This window comes from Siniperca chuatsi, linkage group LG7, assembly GCF_020085105.1.
Source record: "Siniperca chuatsi isolate FFG_IHB_CAS linkage group LG7, ASM2008510v1, whole genome shotgun sequence".
NCBI classification, from domain to species: domain Eukaryota; kingdom Metazoa; phylum Chordata; class Actinopteri; order Centrarchiformes; family Sinipercidae; genus Siniperca; species Siniperca chuatsi.
The window spans coordinates 17,052,457-17,065,231 of NC_058048.1; the positions used below are offsets into that span (position 1 = coordinate 17,052,457).

The 12,775-nt window shown below is 39.5% G+C and overlaps 1 protein-coding gene across 8 annotated transcripts in view; it reads right to left on the reverse strand.

The window, feature by feature from the left end:
- grik4 (glutamate receptor, ionotropic, kainate 4) overlaps window positions 1-12,775 on the reverse strand; it is a 317,151-nt gene that overhangs the window by 144,132 nt on the left and 160,244 nt on the right. For 7 of the 8 annotated variants that reach the window (XM_044203352.1, XM_044203355.1, XM_044203351.1 and 4 more), the window contains one exon: window positions 10,466-10,599. In XM_044203352.1, the coding sequence (XP_044059287.1) occupies window positions 10,466-10,547 (82 nt within the window). In that variant the 5' untranslated portion in view covers window positions 10,548-10,599. Of the gene's footprint in view, window positions 1-10,465; window positions 10,600-12,775 lie in introns of those variants that run through there. The other variant, XM_044203356.1, reaches the window with a different exon arrangement.

The following is a 12,775-nucleotide window of genomic DNA, read 5'->3' on the forward strand; positions in this document are numbered from 1 at the left end:
TGTGTGTGGGTGTTATGGTGTGTGATTGAAACAAAGTGTACACATACTCTACATGCCTGTGCAAAGTAAATCTGATTTTATCAGATTTACTGAATAATTTATGCGGTAAACTCAGGAGCAAAGTAGTGTGTGTAATTGCATAACATCACTCCTATCTGCCATTTGTGCTATTAACTTAACGATTGGTCCCAGCACCTGCTCTGTTAATTAAAACCTCAGAGATTAATCATAAACTTTCCCTCGTTCAGTCAACGCCTGCGGTTGAGATTTGTCTATGCATATACATGGGCTGCATTCTACTCACATTATTTCCTCCCAAAAAATCCCAAACAAAGAATTTCAAATTTGGTGACTGACTTTTGAGGACTGACTTTTGAGGAATATCCGGTAACAATGAACATTGTTGCCTCCAGGCACACACACCGTAATTAAGCCCCCCCCAATATGTCCTCATTACATTTGTTGGCATCTGAGTGAAACAGAGACAACTGGGCAGTTGGCTCTTATAACAGGAGGTCATCTAAAAAGGGTTCAGCTCAGATGTGCCCTGTAGCTTCAGGTCTGTGAGTACACATGTCTGAGTGTCATTAATCTAATGACTCTCACAGCACATGGCTGAGTAATTAAAAGTAGGGAGATTAATCATGACGTCTCCTAACATTGCTCCTCTGCTGGACATCAGTCTCTGCTAGCCTGCGTTCATAAGGAACGTGTGAAAATTTTACTTCAGAGGAACTAAGGCTACAATTCAAAGGATATTTCAAAGTGAGGGAGGATACTTTCCTTACAGTTATTTACTATCCTTCCCTCCCAACATGCTATCTTCCCTGCTCTTTCAGTAACAGTGAGTTAAGTGAGTTCATAGATGCCAACTGAAGTCAAGAGTGTATGAGGGCAAAATGAACCTGACTGGAGGCAAGGGCACAATGACTCAGCCATGGTGGTTCTAGCAGGCAGCCTTAATAAGTCACTGTGAGTGTGTGCATGGGGTTGAACCGAGGAAATTGACAGTGTGGTGCTGCTGAATTGTGGGTATTAGCTCAGCAGGGCTAATTACACTATTAGACTCTACCTGTGGGCTTAAATTTCACTGGTCACCCTTAGTGAATAGACACACATACGGTATGCGCGTGTGCACACATACATGAACAAACACTCACATGCACACACACCAGCTCAGTATCCCTAGAAATTTTGTTCATACTGGATGATTCTGCAGCACATGATGTATGTCCAATGCCCACATGCAGAATCAGTACAGGAAGTAGCGTGCCCTTCATGTAGTAAAGTAAAAAGAAAGAAGAAAGAAGTGTAGTAGATGAGCATGTAGCATGTCATGCCGGAGACCAAAGTTTGAAACAATAAAACTATTTTTAAAACCATAACCACTGCACGAGTGTTTTACTTGCCTAAGCTTTACTATACCTTAACCATAAAGTTGCCATGTACAAATATTTTTGGAATAAATAATAAAAACAAAACATTAAATGTGAAATTGAGTGTCAAGTCTGAGTGAAATAACACAAAATCACAAATCACATAACCTAATAAAGTCTAATTTGTTATTTGTGTGTGTGATACACGGCTACAAGTGTTTGTGTTTCTAGGATGCACGCACAAATGTATATTTATCAGGACTTCCCCTGAGGCTACAACTTAAAGACAGAGAGCTAGTTTATGCATTTCTACTGTATTTACTTAAAAAGCGGTGTCTCCAGTGAGAAGCACTACATCACACACGTTTTGCCTTTCTTACATCTATCTCACGACAAACTGCATCGCACCCTGACTAACAGCTCCAGTGATGCCAATCTTGAGAGGCTTGGTAAAGACAGTGCAGGCTCAGCCTGTGCTGCTGCAAAAGCGGAGCCAATTGAATTCAGTCCACTGAGAATCCTCTACTGTGTTCTCCCACTGAGTGTGGAAAAGGGAGCAAAGAGGCAAAGAAAGATTTGCCTGACTTTTTCCTGTGGAGCAAGTCTGGTTGCTACTCCCTCAGTACTCAGCGATGCTCTGTAAGTGTTTTAGAGTAATGTAAAGAAATATGAACATTTTGTGTTTAACAAGCCTCAGGCTAGATCTCTTGCAGTGTGTGTTTGTGAGTACAGCAGCAGGTTTCACACAGCATACATGTCCCAGTATTCAGCTATAATACAAGTCCTATTAGTTAGAATGTTATTATGAGTTGTCTTAATAAGGTGTCAAACTTGATTGGAGATTATTGTGTCAGCTGATGACATGACTTTTGTGTCCTGCCTGAACTAATGCAAACTTCATTAAATACATAATTGATTAACACACAGTTCTTTGTCAGATGTTGCAGCATATGAAACAATGTAGACTATAAAAAATCCAGCTGTTTTCGCAAAAGTGCTGTCATACTGTGTTGTTAGAACCACTAAATAGAATTAAACAACTTTAGAAACAATGATATGTTGATTTATCTGCTAAACTTAAAAAAAAATCACTAAACTATTTCCTGTTATCTGGATATGGCAAACTAGAGCTGAGCCATGTACTTATTCCAAACAATATACTATTTAGAAAGTTAAAATTTGACATTTAGTATGAAAGAAATCAATGTACTTTACCCTTTTGCACAAACAGAAATTATATACATGTATCAATGGATGTCAATGAAATGGCGACACTGAGACGCTGCCATTTAACAGCTGAAAACTTTACAAAAAACGAATAAACATCCAACATTATCCAAGACTAACTTACTTTATATTTGCATTCCAAGCTGGTACAGAAGCCATCACACCAGCGTAAGTATTTTTGGGCCTTTTTCCCTGCGGTGTGTATTGTATAGACGGATAATAACGACTATAGACACCTCACTCAAAAATTGAGCAACTTCAGTATGCCTGCTGACATTTACATGTATACTTAAAAGGTATGGGAAATTTGATGAAAGTTTAAATGCCAGGACTGTACAGGGCATTTCTATATTTACTATTTATATGCAGACAAAATCACAAGATCACAGGATTAGTGGAACATTTCCAGACTTTTTAGCAAAATTGATGTCTGCTAAAGGCTATTCAACAAACCACTGACTCAACCACTGACTCACTGACCATTTTATTAGATATGCTTTGTATACAATTATTCTTAATTTGTCTAACATACACTTGTTGTTGACATTGTCTGTGTGGGATATACTGCTGTGTGTAATTTTATATCATGTGTCTTGTTTGTCTAGTTTGTTTGGTAGTGTTCTGTCACTGTGCGTATGTTTTAATTGTGACTTGCCAAGGGAATGCAGATGTAAAAACTTACTAACTCTGGTACAATACATCAAAAGGAAACATTTATATTTAATATTGTACATGGTGCCTTACAAATAAAATAAATAAATAAAAATGTCACACAAAAACAAGAGCATATGGCTCAGGTTGCTATGGCCATGGTTTAACAATGGCATATAGCAGTAAAGGTAACAATACTGTATCATTGTGTCACAGGAGCTTTAATAACCTAAACAGTCAACACAAGAAACTGAGTGGTCAGTGTGCTTAAAGTTGATGGAGCATACGCTTGAGAGATGGGACCATCTGTAATAAAGCAGGGTCTACTCCACTGTATCTACGGCCTCAGGTTTGAGAGTGACTGCAAGAAAGAGATTATGGATACAGAAGACCAAAATAATCTAAGATATAATTCACTCTATGTGGTACAGTGTGAAGTTTATCAATTTGGGATGACCGCATTATGAAACTATTCCTTCTTTACATAGAGAGGAGCAAGTTTATGACTCTCAGGCGTCTGTTAAGGACGCCCCTAGGCCTCCACCTCTGGTGGTGTACAACTAGGAGGAGACGATGGGGCAGATGCAGGACATGCTGGAGGGATTACATCTCCCAGCTGGCCTGAGAGCACATGGGGATCAGACAGGGAGCTGGAGGAAGTTTCTGGGGAAAATTATGCATGGGTTTTTTCTGCCCATCCTATTGCCACTGTGACTATGGCTAGAGTGATTAAAATTATCATTAAATAGGCTATTAAAACCAACAAACATAGACAGCCTGGCTCTCGAGTTATCCCTGAGGACCTAATAATAAGAAAAGTGATTATTCATGAAATGTCAGTGGCAGTAAAATATATTTTTTTAATACATTCCCCTGTCACCCTTTGCATAACTTATTCCAAGTAAACAGTTGTATATTGACAATGTATTCATGTCATAAAATTTGATTAAATGATAACAATGAAACAAACTACATATTGATAGATTTAGTAGTGGAACAACATGCACCCAGTTAAAACATACACTGATTGATCAATATATAAATATTGAGCAACTTCAAATGTTTTAAAGATAAAGAAATATCTATCTTTAATGTTCATGTGGCATGTGTCAGACCGTCCTATGTCCCGGAGTAGAGTCTTTGAGCGTGCTGTCACTCTATAACAGCTCATGTGAAATAATTTATATTATTCAAACGGTTTTCTCAAAAGGTTGCTGAGGAACAACCCTGACAGCATCTACCTTTGAAGCAAAGTGGGAAACATTTAAAGCACACTTGATTTATCCATTTAAGGGCATAATGCATAATGTAATGCAATACAAAACAAGACCATGGAAGATTTTGTCTCCCCAAATCCATTATGAACAATAAAAATGCTGTTGTTGTATATATCGTGTGCACTGTAACTTACAACTGATTTTTTCATAACAATCAATATTAATCCTTTCTCTGGTAAGAGGGACTACACATGCTCTGAGAATTAAATACAAAGCCTGCTCTCTTGTTCACAGACAGCACATTTAAGGTGAGCGAAAGGATATCTGCCGAGGGAATTTCACAGCACTTGAGTGAGCTGACACCCAGTGGGTGCCAACAGCTAAATTCAGTGTTGGTCTCATAGGGGGAGGCCTTCCCTGTGGTGAAGCCCAATGCTAGGAAACAGTCTGTGGGCTTCAGAGAGATACGAGAACCTGATGTCAGTGCCTGTTTGAATTGTTAAGATGTTGACACATCTTTTACCTGTCTGTCAAAAGCAACACTGATTAATACAGTGTATTGAGACTCACTTATTTGGAATCTCACAAGATTAAATAGTTGATCAAGCTAAGGAGGCACTGAAATGTACCAATAGTGAAATTAATGTTTTTTAAAAACCTTGTTGACTTCAGCTCTGCATTCAACACTGTCATCCCTTCCAAGTTAATCACCAAACTTGGAAACCTGGGCATTAGCACCTCCATTTGCAATTGGATTATGGACTTCCTGACAAACAGACTTCCGCTTGTTAGGTCAGGCCACAACTGCTCCACCACCATCACACTCAACACTGGCGTACCACAGGGCTGTGTGCTGAGCCCCTTCCTCTACTTCCACTTCACAATCGACTGCAGGCCTGTGCATGGATCTAACGCTATCATCAAGTTTGCAGACGATACTACGGTAATTGGTCTCATCGGCAACAACGATGAGACTGCCTACAGGGAGGAGGTCCAGCACCTGGCCACATGGTGCTCAGACAATAACTTGCTCCTTAACACCTCCAAGACAAAGGAGCTCATCGTGGACTTCAGGAAGGAGAGAGGAGGCACACATGGCCCCATCCACATTAACGGGATGGCTGTTGAGCGTGTCTCCAGCTTCAAGTTCCTGGGGACCCATATTTCAAAGAACCTGTCCTGGACCACCAACACCTTCTGCCTGGTCAAGAAGGCTCACCAGCGCCTCTTCTTCCTGAGGACACTGAAGAAGAACCAACTGTCCTCAGCTACCCTGGTGAACTTCTATCGCTGCACAGTAGAGAGCATCCTAACCAACTGTGTCACAGTCTGGTATGGGAACTGCTCTGGTGCAGAGCACAAGCCACTGGTGCGGGTGGTGAAAACTGCCCAACGCATCACAGGGACTCCACCTCCAGCCATTGAGGACATCCAGAGGAAACGTTGTCTGCACCGAGCCCGCAGCATTCTTAAGGACTCCTCTCACCCCGCCCAGAGACTGTTTTCTTCGCTGCCTTCTGGCAGGCGCCTCAGGTGCCTCCGGACAAGGACCAGCAGACTGAGAAACAGCTTTTTTCCCCAGAGCTGCCTTCCTACTGAACTCTGCCCCCCGCTGATTCCACTGTCCCCCCATATACCTTAACTTTAAATGCTGCTATATTGTTTTTGCTACATGTACCACATGTTCATTTGCACTACCGGACAATTTATTTATACATATACTGCATCATTTGCACTCCAGTACTATGTACTGAATACTGCAATAACTCCACTACCACTACTTAATATTCATTGCACTACTGTTCTGCCCAGTCCAAATCATTATGATACATATCCATCAGTATACTTCTGTTTATAGAAATGCCATCTGAATATAATGTCCATAGTACCACTTATTTTCAATATTTTCATAATATTGCTCTATCCTGCATTTATGCACATACTTAATATCCTGCACTTACTTATTGCACTTCTGGTTAGACCTAAACTGCATTTCATTGCCTTGTACTTGTGCATGTATAATGATAATAAAGTTGAATCTAATCTAACATTACACCACCTTGCTTTGCTCCTACTACTTTTCTTTAATAATTTTTATTAATTATTAATTTCAGTAGGGGCTATAAGATGCAAAGATAGGATAGAACTGGACAGAGGCAGTGTGTATATGTGTGTGTGTGCATGATGCATTTGAGGGCTCTGCAGTGTAAGTTAAAGTTGGCAGTGTTGATGAATGTAGCTCTAATGAAGGATCATGTGGTTCTCCTGACAATTTTCCTAGATTTTCACTCCCTTTCTTAATCATCTCATAGTAGTGATTATGCATGTGTGGGAGATGAAGTTAGCATAAGCAGCGGCTTATTGGCTGGATGAAATTAAAATGGCAGACGCTCTTTCACTTAACTAATGGGGGAATACCACCCACAACAACAAGCCGCACCATATGGTAGTGAACAGGGATTTTTCATGTAATATTATGCAATCTGTTTTTGTTCATTTTACTTATACTCTGAATTAACAGGAGCTCTTCTCAACAGAATGTTATTTCATGATAGCGTCATGAAATAATACATTAGGTAATTGATTTTACCTAATGTATTGTTTATTAAAGTATGCTATTCATGATTTGTTAAAGCTTCACTTGTCTGTGTGGTAGGGCTGAGGTGATAGAAAGTATTGCTTGTATTATCACCCCTTGCAACCACTGTCATCCGACATAATTCGTAGATTATTATTTTATAATGTTTGATTTTTTAAACCCGAACCATGTCCATATCATGGAAGTTGCATTGGCCTTTCTTACCAACTCTTCATCTTCATCATTGTGTGGAGCACTTTCATCTATTTTTTGTTTCTAAACAAAGCAGCATGAGCTAGCGCAGGCTGATGACGACGAATCCTGCGATGAAATTTGGGACAACTCTTGGGTCAAGCAAAATGAGGGCTCTACTGGGTAGCACGCTTTAGTCAAAATCCATACCGTATGGCAAATTCATACCGGTGTATTTCTATACCGTTTATACCATCCACCCCTACTGTGTGGTATTTCTTACTCGAAGCAATACTGAAGCAAATTCAATTATTTATACTTTCTCAGGTCAATATTGCTGTAATTAATCTTTCATTGCTCTACAACAATTTCCAACAACACTGCAAGTTATAGCAGTGAAAAATGGCATGGAAGACTTTTATGTTAACCTACCTTTCCAATCAGAGGGTGCATCAGAGGGCATATAGACCCATTGTACATATTAATCTACAAACGAAAGTCCATTTTATCCCTGAATTTTCCAACTACACAGCAGAGACAAATATAAGTTCCTCAGTTCACCTACACTCAGCTTGCTGCTGGCTGCTGGATGGTCCTGGTGGGGAATGTGGCAGGGGCGGGAGGTTGTTTTTGGCCCTAATACATTCAGAGAAGGCCAGACAGTGACATTATGCCAGCCAGGCAGGACTCAAGGGACAGCCATGTTAAATACCATCTCCTAGAGCGCAAATGGCAGTGAGTTTGTGGTGGTGTTTGGGGGTATGTGTTTGTTTGTGTGCCTGGGTGTGCTTTGAAATGTGTGTGTGTCTATGCTTGTGCATATCTATGCCTTGTACTGCCTTGTACTGCCTTGTGCATAAATACACACACACACACACACACACACACACACACAGAAGGAGAGCACACACAAGCACATACTGACAGTACACTGGCGAAGAGGCTGGTACTGTGCACAGATGACATTAGAAGAAAAGGAAAAACAGGCCAACTGCCTAATTATCCATTAACGATGCAACATGACTGAACTAAACATAAACCACCATCGCTGCAGAGGTGCTTTTGTACACCCTCCACCTTGTTTGTACAAACAAGGTGGAGGGTGGAAGGAAATGCAGAGAGAAAGCAGAGACATTGGGCTGCTAGTCATTTATCCAACAATATTCATGAACAAGGAATGACTTGTTCTCGGTCTAAACCTTGAAGCTGTGTTGTTTTCAAAATAAAAAAGATGGTTTGGGGCATCATATGCCAAACCACCAAAAAACATTCTGCAAACCATAGCTGTGCTGTGACAGAGCTGTGAGACAGGGAGCAGACAGGAGAGAAAATTAATGAGTGATACAAAAATATGTCTTGTTCACAAATAAAAATGATTGATACTGTTAAAAGATGACAGTTGAACTGACTGCATTTTGTCATGGGTCAAAATACTGGAAGGATAAAAAGCCGTATTTCTCTCACACATTAGGAGAAGAAAAGGGAGGAAGGAAAGATCAGTTCCAATATGCACTCATGAGCCTGTGAGACTGGGACTGAGTCTGAGTTAAACTAAACAATTTTTCACCATTACTGAAACTCATTTCTCCAGAAAATATGCACTGTAGTTTTATCATATTAAGAACTGAATCCATTACACCAGAAGAGGCTAGCTTTCACAAAGGCAAACTATTTGTTATCAATAGTTTTATCCTTAATTTTTAAACGTTCACATTTTTAATGTGGTTTGTGTTTACTTGATGTTTAAATAACCTTACAATAACCACATGGGGATTTGTATACTGATTTTGAGTTATTAACTTCCACCCTTCTCCCCTGACAACAAATCTCACTCTCAGCTGTTTCTGAAAGTTGACAACCGTGCTATAAATTTAAAGCCAGCCACTGAGAGACCACGACGGGAGCACCGACTGTGAGCTGTAGAAGCAATCTCATTCTTAATCTCTATCTTTACCGCTACTTCCCATCTGTTTCTATATACAGTATATACACACACACACACACACAGTTTCCCATCTAATACAAGGGGTCTATACATAAATAAAGAGACAGTCAGTCAAACTTTTTGTAGATGGGGAGCTAGTGACAGGGTGTCACAGACCTGCTGACTGTAGGAGAATAATAACAAGAAGGAACAACTCCCATTGGTTAACAATAGACTCTGGCAGGTTATGAGACTTTTGAGTCCAGTCAGTTTCAACCTTGGTCCACTGACCTGCCATTGTTTTCAGAAGCAAAATATCACAGTGGTTTCTGCTAGACTTTGTGCTATTGTTTTAAACTGTTCAAGCTGCGGGCATAACAATACCATTGATTTAGCTAGAAATTATACTAATCATAATGTATTTAAAATGGTTTCAGAAGTGACGCTTAATTTACAATCATGATATATGCTATTATGCTATAATGTGTCAGTGAAATGTCTCCTGAGTTTCAGGTTACATTCACAACAGTGTGAGAAGCAGATTTAGATTTTTAAAATTGTGGTTAAAGCTAATATTAATATAATATTATATCATATTAATATATTTTGATTGTAGTTCCATGTTCAGTAACTGTCTGTAAGATAACAGCTGTACAGTTGTATATGAATTAATACACTGTAAAAAAGTACATACATTATTAAACTTCTCCATCCCGATATTCTCAGTTATAATAAACATGTAACTTAACTGTTTAAAATCCCTTAATTGGCTAGTTTTTATGGATGTCTATGCTATATTGATTCTACACAGATACTCCATGAATTTCTCTCTGCAACACTGCATAGAACAAATGTGGATAATTCTTTGTGTATTTCAGAGCCAAGTAGGATTGTGTCATAGCCACATATGAATTTTTTAGCCTGCTGTTACCTCAAGCCATGCGTGACTGAGTGAATATGGATATTTCTCAACACTTTTGATTGAATTTCTTCAGCCAATTTTCCCATTAGAGACTGTGAAGTTAGACTGTACTTTCAAATTGAGCTGATATTTTAACAGTAATTTCATTAAAACTCAAGCTTGATAATTAAAAATTGAAATGAATTCATTCGCAGATTTTTCAATTAATATGAAAAAGAAAATCCTTTTATGCATGTAGTGTATGAATATCCTGCAAGTGCGAGTTGTAATGTCTCTAAACCAATAAAAAAAGAAGACTTCTAGGGTCAACATGTGTGTGCAGCAGTTTTTCCACTATCACAAGAACGTACAATATTGCGATTTTGTCATACACTTTACCTATTCTGAAGGAGAGCGGGCCACCAGAGGTACTTCTCACCCACATGGCTAAGAAGAGCAGAAGCGCCCAGGCTGTGAGCATCTTCTATGACTCCTCATGGGTCCTGCCCCGGGGGTGCCCCTGTCACAGCCACCTGAGAAATATACAGAGGAAAGCACACTATTTATACATCAACCAACATCAAGAGGGACAGATACAAGTCAAAGCTGTGTAGCATACTGTTAAACCTGCAAACATACAGTGCTTCCTCTCTCTCTTGCTCTCTCTATCTATCTTGCTTGTTGCATGCTGGGAATGTGAAAACGTGTGAGTGTGAAACTGCTGCTAAGTGAATCTGAGGCTCACGGGGAGTTTTGACGACTTTTCTTCCCTCATTTTTCTGTATTATTGGGTAAGAGCAAGTTTGCTTCTTGGGCTTTTGTTGTTTGTGTCAGAGATGGAAAGACGAGCACCTTGCTTTAGGGCACCTCAGCGGTGGTAATTTGGGAGTGGCACTTCCTCTACCCAGATTATGGTGGCAGTACAGGGATCAAACTAGTAACTTTCCAGTCACAAGCTGCTCCTCCAACCTTTAGGCCTCCATTGTGTATATCATGGTTGAAAAATAAAATCTTTTCATGCATGTAGCACATGCACTTCTCACAAGCTTTTAAGCTGTAATATCTCTCTTACTGCTAGGGCACAGGCTGCCTATGACAACCTGTGATATGTGTCTGTCGTGTATGAATAAGGCTTTTGTTGGCTGTTTGCTGCATTCATACTCTAAAGCGTGATGTCCTCTGTGCCCTCTGTTTCACCATGTACTTCTCTTCTGGTTCGAAGATGTTGATGGGTCATTGTTTGGCTTTTTTTTATTCTGCACTCTATTTCACCAGTTTCGTTGTTTCCATCTTTTTTCATAGCAACAGTGGTTGACCAATAGGGAGAAACAAACTGCACAGATGCTTGATAGCGGTCCAAATCTGGTTGCCCAAGGCAGCAGGGAAACTGTTACGCTTGAGCTCTGTTTCCAAATTTATCATATCAGATCATGTGTTGCTTTGCTCTTCTGAAAAAAATAAAGAGGGTTAGTGTAAACATGTCATATATGTTAAAGGTATTAACATGATAATACGTCCTGTGCGTCAATTCATTGCTTTCATTGCTTTATTCATTTCAGTCATACTGTGCAGAGTTTAAGAACAGTGTTTAAACATTAATGGTGGGAGGGGAAAACAGAAAAGAGCTGTAGTTGCTGAGATGATAAATCAGAGAGAAGTTGATTGAAGTTCTCCTTCAAGAGACCCACAGCAGTGATGATAATGAGGTGCACACTGGGGGCCTTTGGTGGGGGGGTATATTATGTTCTTAGTCATGGGAATAGTTTAAGTGCAGGAGAAGCTGGGCCCGTCCTAATTGACCCACAATTCAACCTGTGATGGATACATGTATTTGGTCCTACTTTTAGGCTTAGGAATCAACGGATTTCATAATCTCTCCAAACCAAAGAAAGTACTCTCATTTCCACCAGGATTTAGAAGGCCTGCAGAGCTATTAGGAGTTCCCGGCAGGTGGACAATGATAGGACAAACATGCACACACATTCCAGGTGTGAGATATGATGAACATTTAATTTATAAGAACAAGCTTCTCCAAACACAATGATTATTGAGTTATTTTGACTGATTTTGTCCATGTTTGGGATAATTGCTCCATCTATAAACCTGGACCCACAACGCAGAGTTTCATTTCATGCTTAATTGAAAACATGGAAGTAGAGTTAAAAAGCGCTTATTAAAACCATTATTGCACATTTAAGATACAAAACTGCATGTCATTTTTTATCAAAGTAAATACATTTTTTTCTCTTTTTACCTGTGTACAATTACAGTACAATGTCATAGATGTAGCACCTTTCTGTATTTTTACTGCATCAAATTATGGATGCTTCAGTCTGACAGTCTTTTGAATGAGTTGATTGCACACCAGAAACACTGAGAAAAAAACACAGGATGTCATCATTAATTTTACAACATGATGCAGTGTAAAACAGTGATGTAATTTATGGTACTTTTAGTCCTATTTTAAATCATCACGATCCCTTGAAATGATTCTTAGATGCTTGATAAATACAAGTCCTGTTCTCTTGTCATCAAGGTTAGGCTTTGTAATTTAATCTGCCATTAAGGTAGTGAAGAAGTGAGTGGTCCTGGTAAGCAGAGACAGTGTCAGTGTTTATGTTGCAGAGAATTGACAGTTTTTTAAGAAGCTGTGAAAGGTCAGTGACTATAGGTCATTGCAACCAGAGTGACAATATTGTATTGGGAAGA